Source organism: Styela clava, chromosome 8 (genome assembly GCF_964204865.1).
Source record: "Styela clava chromosome 8, kaStyClav1.hap1.2, whole genome shotgun sequence".
Taxonomy (NCBI): Eukaryota; Metazoa; Chordata; class Ascidiacea; order Stolidobranchia; family Styelidae; genus Styela; species Styela clava.
This window is the reverse complement of record NC_135257.1, coordinates 14077300-14094770: the sequence shown is the minus strand read 5'-3', so window position 1 is coordinate 14094770 and position 17471 is coordinate 14077300. Positions and strand designations below refer to the sequence as shown.

The window sequence follows — 17471 nt, the reverse complement described above, 5'->3', positions numbered from 1 at the left end:
GCTTAAAGGTGTACATCGGCGAACTTTTACGAACGGTTTCGTGGTTGAGTTTCTCATAGATTGAATTCATAGTTTTTAATGGATAAAATATTTGGATACTGGATAATAATTGAGTTTAGTGTTTAATACTCCAATAGAAGGATTTCTCATACATACTATACATTTCGATACAGGTTTTCACTATTCAATCCGCCTTTTAGCAGATGTTCTGTAACAATTAATTTCTGAGCTAAAATATGGTACGTAAGCTCTTGGATTGCCACTTTCATTGCCTGATATGTAAACTTAGGTTTACAAAGTTTCGAGACGTGGTGTGGACATAATTGGATTTTGTTTCTCAACTTTGTTCTTCGCTCGATAGCCGCACAATATCACTTTGTCTAAGTGGAAATAACTGAGAAATAATACAGAAATTTGACCTACATAAACATGTTCTATATTCTCCCGCTAGTGATTTATAATATAAAAGTATCTAAGTCAAACTGATGCCTATATATGTACTCTTATGTATATAATAATATCAAATATCATCGTGGTGTTGTGACAGTATAAAGTTAGAACGTGGTCCGTCAAAATTCCGATTATTATTCGTATGTATGCACGGAAATTTTTCTTAGCATAGAATCTGTAGTATACGTTTCTGCCCTGTTCCATCCCCCCAAAATTCAAAAGTTTGACCGACAGAAGTTTTAGCTGAGTGAAATAAAGAAATAAATTTATCATTGCAATGTGATTGTCATCAGTTAAATAATGAAGAAAAGTTGCAAATAGTACTTTGAAGAATAAAAATATTTACAGTGAACATGTTTAAATCTCAATAATTATGAAATGAAGTATCGATGACACGTAATTAAATAAATGAAAATAATATTATCGCACAATACTAGTTTTGAAGAAAATTAACTATACTGCATAATGAAAAAATAAATAAACGATAGCAGATAAGTTGGTAACAGAAACAAAAACAGTTTCACTATATTAACAAAATGTTTTAATTTTTGTCTGCAGCTCAGTCATGGTTGTCTGGATAGACTTTCTATTCATTCAATTACAGGAAAGACTTGCCAGATATTACTAATAATTGATACCTTAGCGTTAAAAATAACTCTTCAGTAAAAGTTTAATCAATTTTTTACAACTGGTAATCTAATTCTGTTATTCGTAGCTATAAACTCTCGACTCTTCATCTTATCTAAATATGCTTGTGACACAGATCTCATACAGGTCCGTCTCATGGCCTATCCAAATAATGAATACAAAAGGAATGTGATAGTGGAAAAAAGCATAATTTGTATCTTTGAAGGCAATACTCCACAAGCCCCGCCGTCTCCCTTTTCATCTTGTCCAGCCGAGGAGCTGTCCTTTCCACGTTCGTTGGCAGGGTCCTTTTCGTTTGTTTTATCTACAAAAACAGACAGTTTTGAAATTTTTAAAATTATCAGAAAAGGACTATTGTGGTAATATATAAGTCGTTTTGAATATTCCATGCATTTATTTATAGATGGTGCTTTTTTCGTTAGTTTAGTTTTCGATAACCAGCGAAGACTGACACATGTGGGATGAAACGCTTACCTTGACATTGTTTCATTTCACATCGTGTTACAGCATTATTTTCACCAACACATGGAGGTCCTTCATTACCAGTTATACACACTCTTTTTCTTGATTTACTTCCTTCGCCACAAGTTGTTGAACAAGAAGTCCATTCAGTCCATTTATCCCACCCTAAGCAAAAATATAACGCATGAAAATGGCGATATCTCCACGTATAATGGACCATATAAATACAAAACATTTGTACTTTTTTACAAATATTCATTAAATTATCACTGGCAATGCTATTTATAAGAATCACGTAGATTGATGAATGCACTCGAAAAAAAGTGGTCGCGTAACCTATATATAATAAATGTTGAACTCATTACATATGAGTAGATTATACACCACCGCTATGTTGTGCTAAAACTTTTGGCCACTTGCTTTCCAATCATTTGCTTACCAATATATACGGTTTCTACAACAGACTTTACAAGTATTTTTTAAAGTGCTTAGTTTCTCTGCCACCATTCTTATGGTAGGTTGGTGGTTGCTGAGTTTAGAATAATCCAAATTTCACGGTCTCGCTTGCTGATCAAATTTTTTAAACACGAATGGAGTGGTTGATGTAGGTCAGTCAATGTCTGGGCACTGTAACGCGAAATCTATATAGCTTACTTTAAATAGTATTGCTGTATATTAGCGATTTACTCGATACAGCATTATGTAATCGTGAAAATACCGATAACATCAAATGAAAAGACCTACATTGGCCTACATTATATACGTAAATTACAAAAATCATTAAATTTACTTGATTTTGTGCACTCCGTCATCTTGCAAATTATGGTATCCACCGTGCCTCCAACACAACCTGGACCGTTCTCGCATATTCTAGAACGAGACTTTGTACCTTCATCACACGTTGCATCACAACTGGACCAACTCGACCAGTTTGAAAGTTCTGAAATGGAATTGCAATATTTAGAACTTAAACTTGTAAAAATGACACATTAAACATATTGATTATAATTTTGAATAAACTGAAATTAGTGATTGTTTGCATTATGGTAAGTAATACCTTAGTTTTGTATCACACGATGGATACAATCAAATCACAAACGTCAAATTTAGTAGAAAGATAGGATTATTTGTTGCGATTTACTTTAAAAATTCAGAAAAAATATGGCCAAAATCTTCATGAGCAATTATTACCTGGACATTTTTGCATTCTACACGATCTAATTCGATTGGTATCTCCAATACAAGATTTTGGCCCCGAGTTTCCAACATTACATATTCTGGTACTTGTCTTCTGTCCTCCACCACACGATACACTGCATTTTCCCCAGGGTGACCAAGGACTCCAACCTGAATATATAGAAAAAATTGTATGTTTTTATGTTGAATGCGCCATCCAAACCAAACCTTCTGTGACCATTTTAAATAGATATCGGCTGAGTTGAAGATCTTTTTCACAAATATCATTATAAACGAAAGGTCCTAATAAACGAATTGAATTATAAATATAACTATTTTAATAGAGAATTTCGCAAATTAGTTGTCAAATGTGATGCCTATCTACTATTCACAAGTTTAATCACTTACATACGGACAGAAAAATCGTGTCATTCTTGGTGATATATTTTTAAACTATTTTTATCACAAACAACACTTAATTGTGACCGCTAGATGGTAATAAAGAATCTTAATTATGGAATAAAAATGGGAACGATTTGAAGAGGTAATAAAACGGTTTTGGAAAGATATTCAAACGCACACCTAATTTTTGGTCGAATTACATCTAAGGTATCGTGATTACTAGAATGCAATTGGCCGAAAAAGCATGTGCGATAGAAAAAAACTTTTTAATATATTGGAGATTAAATCACGATTAATAAAACTAAATTCTGGAAATGAAATTTAAACCAAAGTTAATGATGTGCTGTTATTGTTTAGTCAGTGGTTATTTGTAAACAAAGTATGAGACTAATAAAAACTAATTATGCTGAGTAAATCGATTTTTTTACTTCATCATTTTGCTGTGCTTACCCGATATTGTACATGTCGGTGTAGAACAAATCATAGCGTCAGTGTTTTCCCCGTCACAATCGGCATCGTTTGACGAGCTACACACCCTTGTTCGTATTCGATTGCCAGATCCACATGTGACGTCACAAGGACCCCAAGACGACCATTTGCCATAGCCTGTTATATGAAATGGTGATTGGAACACGATTTTTTCATTTAAGAAATTGAAGGATACTATGAAATGAGCACGGTGGTCTTCTGTGGTTTTCATTTTAGTTTGTAAAGTTCATTCTAATGACTTTAAATCCTTTGTTTTCATAACTTCAAAAAATAATATAATACTGGATTTCTGGAGCGATTTCAGGATTATCAAATAATATTAAAAATATATTCTTCGCAAATGTAGGAATGACTCAGCTTGCAATCTGGTCGAAACTTTCCGATTGATTTATTTTGAAGATAAAAAGATTAGTATTTATATAAACAGATTCTAGAAGAGCTAAAAATATACCGCTGAAGAATAAATAACACATTAACGTAAAAGTTAATAGCCTTAGTTGATGATTGAAGTCACGCAAATGAAGTAAGCGTAAGGCAAATCCGATTATATTAAATAAAAGAAATGAGAATCGTTATCTTTATTGAAATGTTCGGTTATTTACGTAAAAAGCGAGCAACGTCAACTCATACTTTATTTTACCGAAGTCAATTGAATGGAAGTTTCGAGATCAAGTAAACATACAATGTGGGGCGCTCCAGTAGTATGTGCAACAAGATGGCAAACACCCAAACACAGTATGTGTATCAGGTTAGGGTTGGGCCATAATTGTATTCCAATTTTCCTTATCCTAGTTCTATTACGAGTTCGTGGTTCGTGGAAATTGAACGTAAGGCAAATCCGATTATATAAAATAAAGGAAATGAGAATCGTTATCTTTATTGAAATGTTCGGTTATTTACGTAAAAAGCGAGCAACGTCAACTCATATTTTATTTTACCGAAGTCAATTGAATGGAAGTTGGGGCGCTCCAGTAGTATATGCAACAAGCTGGCAAACACCTAAACACAGTATGTGTATCAGGTTGGGGTTGGGCCATAATTGTATTCCAATTTTTTTTTATCCTAGTTCTATTACGAGTTCGTGGACTCGCCAAGTGACTCCCGTAGTATTTGTACCTGATATTATGGCCTAACCATAACCTGCTACACATACTACGTTCCGATGTCCGCCATCTTGCTGCACATACTACGGGAGTACCGAATGTGGTTGTCGAACATTGTCAAAAACACAATTAATATTGAACTGATTCTATGATCTTGATAGGTTTATTTCATTGCACTATTGTTATGCTTACTTGGACAACTTTCAACGTTGCACCTTTGTCTCTCATTTCTAGGACCTCGACAATCTCTTCCCCCAATACAAGATCGAGACCTGGTCATAATTCCAGATCCACATGTTTTTGAGCAATCGGACCATTTGCTCCAGAATGAAAAAACACCTTAATGAAAAAAAATGTTTGAGTGAAATCGTTTTGGAACATTTTTAAAACATAAATTTGATTGAAATAATAATAAATTAGTTGAGATAACACTAAAGTATTTGAAAACATTTTAACTAAATATGTAAGCTATCACTGTAAAAAACTTTGATTTTACAAATTATTTCCAGTTTTATCAGTACGTTGTTATTACAACCCACGTCGTGGACAAAAATAAAACGTAACATTAATAATGATTCTGATTTAATTAAACGTCAATCAAACAAATAACACCAATAAGCAAGTATAGATTGATTTTGCGTCGATATAAAAAGTCAAAGTTACAACCATCATAACTGCAGAGGAAAAGTTGGGACATTTCGCTTATGTGGAAATATATATGTGTTTCTCACGAACCTACACTTAAGTTAAACTGTTTCATTTATCACAATTTTTAGTTTTTATATCACTTCCATTAAGATGTTGCAGCCCACTTATTGAAGATTTGGATAGTAAATTCCTTGATTTATAAGTTAGATGTATGATCACTCACCCGGGCATCTGTTGGTGTTGCATACATCCGTTGTTTCAGTTGCTCCTTCACAATTTCTTCCAGTTAGGCATCTTCTAGTTTTTGTTGTTGATCCTCCACCACATGTCTTAGAACAAACACTCCATTCTGACCAATCAGACCATCTGGCAACTTGAACACGCAAAATATTGTTATTAATTTCATTCCTATTGAACTTTACTAGATGTTAGTGATACAATGTGGGGGATACAATTAATTGTGTGTTATACTTAATACATCCTCCAATACTAAACGTGAAAGAAAACAATGATTCCGGAACTTTAGTTCTATTTCTTATTTCAATGTCAATTTTAGTGTTTTTTCGGGTGTGTAAGGTTAGCTTTTGAATAATTTTTGTTCAGTCGTGCTTCTTATTATTAAAATAGACAAATAATGCCTCAGTTTGAAGTGTCATAACCATAGGTGGCCCAAGTTAGTTTGTTTTAATTTCCCAATTTTTCAAATGGAGAATGTCGTTTGTGTCATGAGTATTTGTAACATCAGCAAAGGAACTTATTTATTTTGTCAGCATATTATTTTTCGCACTTTTGCTTTAATTACTTACAACAGTTTACGGTGCAGCTTATGCATTTAGATATATCCCTTTCTCAAGATAAAAAAGATTGTAATCGAATGATAAGATCAAATTTACAAAAAATGCTGATAGTTCATAATAACAATATATAGCTTACGAACAAAAAACAAGGAATTAAAACCAAGTCGTTTTTCTAAAATATAAGATTATTAGGTTATTTTTTTATTTCCTCAAAATTTCTGACTTTGCAAAAATATCATTTTGAACTCGATTAACGAGTACAACAAAAAAATAAAAATTGCGAGAAATTGTTTTAGAGAATTTCTCTTTTTAATTTTTATTTTTATTAAAACCCAAACCATATATATTGTATAATTGAGAGATCACTTTGATACTGTTATTTCGATACTTTATATTAACAATAGGTGTGGTCAGTAGGTAGATATGAGCTATTATATATTCTAAACCATTCAGATTAGCTAAAAAATGTTATGAAATTCAAGATTTAAATCTATTCGAATAATCTCACTATATAAGGAATCAAATTCGTCAAATCAGAGCTGAAGTAATTTTAGATTCAAATCTCAAATTTAAATCATTTAAATGAACAATTATGAATTTATATACGTAAAAAATAGTCTTTTAAAACCCACAAAATATAATCTGTTTAGTATTTACCGATTTCACAGCGCTTTCCAGGAATTGCAAAACAAAATAATAATAATTATGGTCAAAAAGGCGAAACAAACGATGACTCAAGCTTATCTAGGTCTTAAGGTATTAAGCAAACCGTGATTGAGTCTCCAGGTTGCAAAACTAGAAAGTACATAGAAAGTATAAATTATTCACGATTTATATCGGAATCAAATGTTATATACCAATAATTATATTTTCCAGATTAAATCTTAGACGATATTTGACTCACGCGGGTTTTAATTAGTTCTACATCAAATAAAATCGAGATGCCCTTTTAAAAACACCAGATGTTTATAAATTTTAAACTTTGCTCGACATCATAGCACGTTTTTGAATATATTTGACGTATATGAGGTCATCCATCGGGGGATTAAAATTAACAAACAGATTGTACATTTGAGCTCTGTGTCCTATGGGTTTGGCACTTTTGGTACAATAAAATTGTGACTGCTCAAACGTCCAAACATTATGGTTAAAGCTATATGTCTCAACATATTTCTAAGTTTAGAAGAGACTGAGCCTAACGGGGAAACTTCAACTGGTTGAAACTTAAAAATAACGGAAAATATTCCATAATATATTACAAGCATATGCTCAAAGTTTTTACTAATCTCCGTTCTTATTCCTAAAAAACAGCAAAAATTAAATATTACACGTGCAGAGAATACTTCGACGATGACAATGTTTTATTATTATTATTATAAATGAATCCATATTTACCGGTTTTACAAGGACCCGGAGCACATGATCTCGTTTGTTCCTTCCTTCCTGGACACCGGGATCCTGCGCTACAAGATCTTTTCTTCTTTTGAACTCCTTTTCCGCAAGTAACAGAACAACCCTGCCAACGACTCCATTGCGTCCATCCACTTCCCGGAGCTTTTAAATTAATTATATATTTAAAATTTTATCGACGATGAACGTGTAAAAAACAAGTAGTGGCTGGCGAATTAAATTCACACTTAAATTTTCAATTATCAAATATTGCAAAAAGAACAAAAGGTGTATTTGATCGGAACGACATTGCGGTCCTTACGTTCTATTATCATATTTATTATTGTTATATATATATTTATATATGTATATCATATTTCTGAATGCTCAACTTAAAAAATAATGCATCTTATTAATTGGCAATAATATACATTATCGATAGAACAGTCCTCATGATTTTTTAATATAAACTACTGCAAATGAGATTAGTTTTAAATTTCACAAAAGGCGTCACGCATGTTTGTCATCACAACACTATTAATTCCTTGGTCTGTGTAGCTGACCATATGTAATGCTGACAAACACAAAAGCAATAATTTGCTTATTTAGTGTAAAAGCGTTATCGGAGTCGTTCCTGCTGTTACAATTTGATTCATTCCATTATCACTAATAATATCAACGTATACTAAATTTCAAAAATTAGGTAATCTATATTCGCAATGATTAATCGCCAATTAAATCAGACTCTGATCTTGTTTCCTCCAAGAATGACATAATCAGAAAATGTCAAACGGTTGTCCATATTAGGGATTTCCTGTCTCGTTTTAAAATAGAATGCGTGACAATGATGAATTGACGAATAAGGCCAGTTCAAATTATGCCCAACAGATGGGTTGAAGACAATTCGTATACATTGTAAAAAGTGCAGCGGACAACGGTCATATGTGAATAATTTTCCTAGTCCAATGGTTTATGCATAGCACCTAATGGTGCCTGGAATTAAAAATATTCAATCTTATTTATAAAAAGCCTGAAAATAAATACATCTTCACTTTTTTCTGTTTTACTCTAATTTTCAGTATTTTCATAAAATGACGACAAACGTATTAAAAAACATACCAGGACATGTTTCTTGGTGGCAAGTTTGTGAGAGCTTGTTTATACCATTACAGGATCTTGGGTTTTTGCATTTTCTGGTTCTTACCATTAATCCGACACCACAAGTTGTAGAGCATTCACTCCATCCTCCCCAAGGCAAAAACTCTGTAACAATAACCTAGTTATAAAATTTTTCTTATCAGAATTCCAATCTGAAATAAAGTTTATGTATCAACATTAAAGCCTTTTTGCCCTTTTACTTTAAACTGTCAGCGGAAGGTAAGAATAATAAACATCAAGGTCAAATAATAATTCTATCTTGGAATATGAGCGAGAATAAGCGACGTCATGCTAAACTTTTTTCTGCTATTCAAAGTAACGTTTTATTTTACCTTCCGCATGTTTATATTGGTTTAGAATTCGTAATTTTTATGATACACGAAGATGGTCTTACGTATATTCTTCACGAGTTCTGACCAAAGTGAGGTAATTTTGTTTGATTTACCAGAATTATAGAACTCTTACACCAGCGTACGATATTAAATATTAAAATAGAGTTTCTCGAAGTTACAGCTTGAGTTTACTTAGTTCAATATTACATCTAATCGTTTTAACAAGATTTTTAAACGACGGGGGAACGCCCAAGCTTCTGTATTCAAACGCGAGTGAATAAAAGTTGAAGTAAAAATGCTCAACTTACGATCGTCATTTCCGCTTGGCCATTTTGGTCCTAACCCGCACAAATTTTGAGAGCACGAATAGGTCATTTCTCTTGCAGCTCCTTCACAATCTCCCGCAACAAACGTATTGCAAGTCCGCTCTCTTGTCGCCATACCACCAATGCAGGTTTTGGAACATTTTGACCATGAAGACCATTCATTCCAGGAAGCACTAGATCCTGAGAAAGATATAGAACACCGAAAATTAGAAACAAAAGATATATCTTAGCTTAAGATATTCCATCAGACTTCGATAATTGATTCAGGACAACTGTTTGGCACAGCAAAATCCACTCTTGTCGTGATTGGGGGAAAGGTGTAAAGAGCCTCATAAGAAATATATTATACCAATTTTTTACCATCGCTGTCTTGATCTCTAATCGTGTTTGTACATAGATTATCTTCACATACATCGCCTTTATCACAATCAGTGCACGAACGTCCAGCAGCAAAAGGATGCCTGCAGATGAAGGAATGTAGTTTAAAAAAAATTTTCAACACTTCAGCACTGTGGACTGTTTGTGTAAATCATGGATAGTTTATAGATAATTCCATTTAAAATATTGACGACTAAAATTTAGACCAAGACTGATATATCGATAACGACGAAAACTTTTTTAAGCTTAAAGCAATGGTGTATGATTGACACTAAGATGTAATTTTATTCTGGAATATATTACTTATATTTATAATTACAAATGTATTTATTAGGAATAAATTCCTGTGATCTTTTTGTTTCTTTAAACAAAATCGTGATTTTAAATTTATTTTTGCATTTAAATAAAAGTTACATGTCGTATATCCAGTTCAGCGCTTCAAACTGGTTTTGCTCTTTTGATAACGATCTCTTGTTGCTTGACATTTACGCGTATTTTCATAAAAATCATATTGTTTAATGTTGCATCCGCGTAATGGTTAAACGAAGCAATGCACTCGCGTACAAGTTTAGTATACATCTGAAACACTCGGTGGCATACTTGATTACGTACTAGGTCTGTCGGATGTCTAGATAATTTCCTTATTGACTAAATCAATTTTATCAAATCAAATGAAAAGCATTATTTTGGAAGGCTTGGATGAATTATCTCTTTATATCATCTAGGATTTTACAATATTAGCTGTTAAAAACAGTAATGGCTAATATTCCCAATTATATTTCCTCGTTGAAGCTAATTTTGGGGTTTTTATTTAGGCTCTCCAGTAGTTTGTGTACCAAGATGGCGCACAACCTGATAACCCTAACTTGGTTCATATACTATGTTCAGGTTGTGCGCCATCTTGGTACACATAGTATGAGAGCACCCATAAAAGTACTTTTTCTACATTTGCAATTTTCATTCTGGATGACATTTTACAGCAGAATTTTTAATAAAGTCAAATGATGTATCAAATGACTAACCGCGGTTACCGTAGTCCACCTGACATTCACAAAAACTCGTTATCAGATCATTCAAATCAAAATTGCGAATTCAGTTACGCAGGTGTATAGCAATTCATGTGGGTAAGGGTAAGATCGCAGGTAGTGAACTGAGCAGCCGGCTTATAGGAAATATGTCGGGCTAGTCTAACGCCACGGCACTGCCACGTGGTGGCTCAATATTCTCGGAAATATCGAAATTTTGGGTGAAACATCGAGCTTTATGAGACTTACAATAAATATAAAAGTAATAATCTGCTGACCGTGTCAACCATCTTTTAGTATTGGAAATAGTTTCGGAGAAAAGAATACTTTCTCAACATATGTCATTTCATCAACAACAACAATTTGGCAAATCGATCCATATGTACGTGTCCAATAATATGACATGTAGATTGAATGCAATCTTGGTAAACATATTCAAGGATGCCATTACGTGCGATGAAAACGTATTTATAATTGGAACTTCAATTTAAATTCCTAGGAATTCTCTAATCAAGTAGGCCTACTTTTTTGACTATGTAAAAATATTTTTTTCATGACTGGTTTAAATTAATGATAATGAACTATAGTGAGTTTTTTCTAATGTTTAATCACCCAATTATTTTATTGTGGAGGTATTATATTAATATAGGATTGCTGTGTATGTTCATGTGGCGAAAATTATCATTGAATAATAGAGCATCTTGATTTTGGTTTCATGAATCATTCATCCAATCGCATTTCAATCTGACATCAACTACCTACCACATGTAATAGATTTTCTTAGATGCCGTTTAACGAATCAAGCGTGCTATATCTATAAACCGAAATCTATAACTAAATAATTGAAGTATAGATTTATATTTTTCTAGTTTTTGTGATGGTTTTACACTTATGATATGAATACAGATTATGAATTGCATAACACACTTCAAAGCTTTTCTTTTATATCCAAAACTATTAGTCAACGACAATTTTTTTCCCAGTTTCATTTATATAAGACGGCGGAAAATATGTTCTTACAGATGACAACCATCCTTGAACAATGAATCCTGTTACCGAATTATAATCAAAAATCACACGCAAATCTATTTGGGAACGAAGAGCTAAAACTGTCTCAATATGTTGAAACTTACATACATACATAACATAAAACTTTATTAAATATTTTTCTAGCGTACGTCATGGTTGTGACATCTTGTAATTTTTGGTATTTCAGTGCTAGTAATTGTATTTCAGGCCTGTTAGTAATGTTAGAAAATAGTCAAAATAATTTTCTACGTAGGGTTCAATTACCCTCGAAAAAAAACCTTGGGACGCATTTCTAGAATATGCTAAAAAGAAATGATAACAACGCCTATAACTTTCTATGACCGTAAACACTCTTTCTTGACTCGATTTTAAAATACCTCAAATCGTGGAAACATTAAATTCAAACAGACGAGTCATCTTTGCGCCTGCTTTCATTCACAAAAAATTTTAATGTAATTTTGAAACTTTTTGAATTATGATCGTTTAATTGAGAATTGAATATTTCAGAAGTTTAGTTGTGGTTCAAAATAAAATTACTTCTTTTACTAAATATATATCTCATCTCGGGTGTCTCAAAAATGCCGTGTCCCACGTGTCCCACAAGTGCGACACGTGGGACACGCGGGACAAGAGGAACACAACATTTTCGATATACCGTCGACTCTAATCTATATATCTCTCATTGCGATGATTCCACACATATCAAAATTACTCAGTAAGTTTATTAAATGATTCAACATCTTCTTACCTGGGGTAATTTCCACCGGGTCCATAATTGCAATTAAAAAGAGTTGCGCTTTTCCAAATCCTTCCATTCACTTCAACTTTTTTACAAATTGTAACACCACAACCTACTTTAAACGTATCGTCCCAAGCAGTCTGAAAAGATTTGAATACTATTAAAGCCTAACTAACCATGGATGAAATTGATAACAAGTTCGGTAATATTTACCTGTGTGTAATGACCACACTTTTTCCCTGGTTTACATGTTCGCGATTCATAATCATAATCCACTTTTTCATTGTCCCACGCCGATACCGCGTTTGTCACAAGATTTGTGTCCATTAGTATTCCGGTAGATATATAAAGGTTTTCTCCAATGTATTCAAATCTCGAATGTTTTCGTTGCTTTTTATAAATTAATTGAAAAACAATAAATACAATAAATATTCTACTATAAAGACAGCTTTGCCTAAGAAGTCACAAAAATATTGTATTTGAAATAATCTTTACGATTCGATGTATTTTTGATTCAATCAAATAAAAATTAGGTTGGCACGAGAAACCGGCGGATAATTTATTTATTACATCATGTATATGTAATGAATACTTGACCTTTGCAAAAAAAACATTATTGCAGGAAAATATTGCACTTGAGATATTTTATACAAAATACGTAATGTATTCTAAATTCTGTTACAGACTTCCGTGTCATTTTACTATGGCAATAGAGACGACGATCAAATCATAACGATAAATACATGCAATGCATAATATCTTTCGGTTTTGGGAAGTGAAAAATTAGTTACAAATAATATATTATATTATATGATTCAAAAATGGTTGCACATTTTACGTTTTTTTGTTTTATTTATTGGCTAAAATTAATTAAAAACTTAAAATTCCAACAATTAGTATACAATAAATGTACCTTCTTAAGTACTTTTAAATGAGTTTTCGTTTCCGGCGGAAATTTTTCAAGTTTTGTGGATTAGTTTCGAGTAAGTAATATATAAGTTGAAATAAGATCAATTTCTAAGTTACACTTGCCTTTATATTTAATTATATTAGAAATTTTCTAAAGTGTTATTTTAAATAATGACAACGAAGAACTAATATTATAGTCACAGACGTGAGTTTCTAATGATTTAATTACAAAACATTGTAACCGATGTCAACAAACCTTGTTATGCTCATAAATGCATTTTCTTGAATATCTAGTTGCAATGGTAGCTAATTCATCATCCCAAGTCATCTTTCTCATTTTTTTAGCAGTTGGTCGAACGATAGTTCTTAAGTGGTTATGTCTTTTGACAATTTCATTTTCTTGTTCTCCTGGAAATTTTTAAATTTCATATTATCAACATATTGTGGAAGTACCCTTATCATGATGAAAACAATAGATGTGTTATTAAATTTTGAAAAAGAGGTGAGCGTTGGGAAAAAATAATTTTAAACTTTTTTTTGTTTGAAAGAAATCTGTTTTTGTGTTGGTAAATAGGCATTTTGTCGACTTAATGCGCCATTGAATATGCATTCGAGATGTACAATTTATATTGTAAAAATTTAATAAAAAAAATCAGTATTTGTGTGAGATTTGCTATTCAACTTATGCGTTTGAATTGTGTATTAGATCAATAGAATGTATTTACGGAAGTCATATGTCGTACACATGATACAGTACTGTCTTATATAATATTGCAATAGTCCTATTTACTGTGGTTGGAATTGAACGTTAGCATAATTGAACGCTAGTGACAATAATTCTTACATTAATACTGGGTGTAATTTTCAGATTTAGAGTGGAATATTTAAATTTTAACTCGATATTTTCGCGCAAGGTATAAAACATTATTCATCCTGAGGACTATTTGCGTTGTAAATGTTTAAAAAAAAACGATGCGGTAAATTGCATTTGATGGCTTATCACTAGTATCGGCAATGTTGTCAATTTTCTGTTCTGATATTTCATATTCCTATAAGATAAAAAAAAATCAAAGTTCTCGCTTTAAATTGATTTGGGCGAACATTATTAGGGATATGGATTATTGCAAAGTTCATGAGCTAACTAAAATCTCGGAGATTTCATAAATGACCAGCAGCCATTATATTTAAGTACCCGAAGTGAGTTTAGGTCAGTTTGGAAAATTTGGAGCTTCCGAAGTATGTGTACCAAGATGGCGCACCTACTTCGGGAGCACCTCTAATTTATATTAGAGTTCAACACGCCATTTATAAATTCTTAAAATTCGGAAAAAAAAGCTTAGACAAAGAGTCTACGAGCGTTGCTAAATTAGATTATCTCCTAATTATGAGTCATTGATTAATTATTAAATTCCTTCCTGTAGGTCGTAGCATGCTATGAATCGCATAAAATGACGGTACACGACTGAAAGCATGTCTTGTATATAAAAACTTCGGAGGTAACCTGCTACGTCAACCCGCTGTGAACAAGTCTGGAATAATGGTAGCCAAAACGAGAAATTATTAATATTATCATCAGAAATTCCAAATACAATATAAATTTTGTAAATTAAAAAAAATGACAATCATTTCGGCGTTAGTAGTGGTCTTCACTATCTATATGGCCAAACATCTACTGTTAAACCAGCAAAGCGATTCAAAATATGAAGATATTAAATGCATACAAAAAGCGAATATCTTTGGCAGTTGACAAATTTCCTGATTCAATCAACCACTGAAGTCATGGAGTAGAAGCCATGATTAATATCACCACCGTATGGGCCGGAAACTCTCAATATATCCGCTTACGTCATTGAGGCATTTGATCGTTTGGGATATCTATGCAAAATTTGGGGCTCCCGAAGTATGCGAACCAAGATGGCGGACATCGGAATGTAATATGTGTACTAGGTTAGGGTTAGGCCATAATTTTAGGTATAAATACTACGGGAGGCTCTTGGCTAGTCTTCGAACTGATAATAGGACTAAAATAAGAAAAATTGGAAAGAAATTAGCGCCTAACCCTAACCTGTTACCCATGTTACGTTCCGATGTGCGCCATCTTGGTTCGCATACTTCGGGAGCACCCAAAATTTTCATTCCTCAATATTTGAAAATCACCCAATAAAATAATATCATTGTGAATTGAAATTCCGGATTAAATTTGGTAGTGGTAAAAATCAAATAATTTCTAAAGTATTGGAATATAAGTTTATCCCCTTTTTCAATAGAATTTAGTATGAACTCGAATTTTGCTTTAGTATTTATGAAAGTGTAAGTGATTCATTACAAAACTTGTGCCTTTGAATTACAGTAGTGAAAATAGATAAAAAGTGCTTATATTTAAATCATTTTAGGTTATTTAATTTTTATCGGTAGTAAATACTCAAGGCAAGTCAAATCATGAATAAACAAAATGCTCGTATATCAGAAATTTTGGCAACTATATATGAACTGCGAAAGATTACTGATTGGTCTACAAATTTTTCTGAATCGACATGTATTCTTTTTTGATTTCCATTTTTTTTTTATTATGATTGCGAACTTTCGAATTATTCTGGTTATGGAGCTAGTTAATAGTTTTGTTGAAATCAACATTCAAGTTTTTACACAATAGTAATTAGATATGAGCATTTCTAAGTAATGTAAATCTGACTTTCGATAGGTTGATTGATTACTCTGAATGCTTTATAATTCAAGTATGTGTATTTTAAAATTTGAAGTTTAATAATAAAAGCTGGCTGTTGTTTTAAAAACATCACATGGATTTATTGGCCAATACTTTAAAACACAAATGATGTCAAATTACATACTAATATAGAATATACCAAAAAAAATTTCAAGTTGGAATAACTGCAAAATGTCACTCACTTGTTAGAACTACAGCGTTTTCTATATTTGAACGACTGGATTTTTTAACAGTGTCTGTAAGGGAGCCCACAATTGAGCTTTCATTCACGTCTGTACTCCACCTGTATTCAATAATTTGAATAAATCATTAAAAGTGATTAATTTAGTAACCAGGTTACCACGAATAATTTCAATTAATGCATAGTGTTGTAAACAAACGGAAAATTAATTTAATTTTTCAGTAAATAGAGTCATATTTCATGAATAAAACCTTTTGCAAAATCGCATAACTAGAGGATTTTAGTTAGAATTAATATTAATATTTTCAATACAGACATCGTATAGAAAGCGTCCATATTTTGTCTTTAAATAGGTGACTGGCGACCAAGCTTCTGGGATTACAGTTTACTATATATATGAATAGAAGTTACATCCAAATATAATAAATTTACTTGGAAATTTTATTTTACTTCAACAGGAAAGACTGATTAGCGTTAAAAGGTGTCTATCAAACCCCCGAGAGCACTACCTGTATTTTCTCCAAAAATATCAGCAATTACTATAAAATGCGATTAACTTTGCTGCTATGTTTTGACAATGTTTTTGCGTAAAATGTGAAATAATTACTACTATACTTACTGAACAATAACGTTGGTTTGAGACGTGTTGTTGCAGAATACAGTGGTTATAAACACAGCAAAGGCACCGAATATTAATAAAGTGCTCGTCATTTTTTTATTTTTCTACAATTCCAATGTTTTCTAGTTTTAATATATCCATATATTTGTGCTCTGCAATTTTTAAATACTAGGTTAATTGAAACCTCGTTGCATGCAAACAAAACTTTGGTAATATTAAAAAAAATTAATTTTATAAAATAAATGATCTAAACATATCTATTATTTTCGTTCAACTCTAAAATGTTGGACATCCACTATTTAGTTTTTATGAGATATGTCACAGCTTTTCTCCTAAACATTAATTGTACTATCAGCAACCTAAATGACGGTATCTTCATTGAGTTTAAAAACCGTCATCACCAGAGTCTAGTAAATTTATACGAATGCCAGGGTGAATTGGCGGACCTAGGTTCCACTAAGAGTTAACTATTCAAAACGTTATCTC

The 17471-nt window shown here is 32.2% G+C and overlaps 1 protein-coding gene across 1 annotated transcript; it reads right to left on the bottom strand.

The window, feature by feature from the left end:
* Positions 1-567: 567 nt before the first annotated feature.
* Positions 568-17133, bottom strand: LOC120345843 (semaphorin-5B-like). Its single transcript, XM_039415412.2, has 16 exons — positions 16986-17133; positions 16368-16468; positions 13717-13868; positions 12765-12941; positions 12561-12691; positions 9741-9841; positions 9363-9560; positions 8684-8827; positions 7571-7729; positions 5602-5751; positions 4923-5069; positions 3589-3744; positions 2752-2907; positions 2351-2500; positions 1573-1725; positions 568-1402 (listed from the first exon to the last, which is right to left on the bottom strand). The coding sequence occupies exons 1-16, from the start codon at positions 17075-17077 to the stop codon at positions 1239-1241; spliced, it is 2331 nt and encodes a 776-aa protein (XP_039271346.2). The 5' UTR covers positions 17078-17133; the 3' UTR covers positions 568-1238.
* Between the last annotated feature and the right edge of the window lie 338 nt (positions 17134-17471).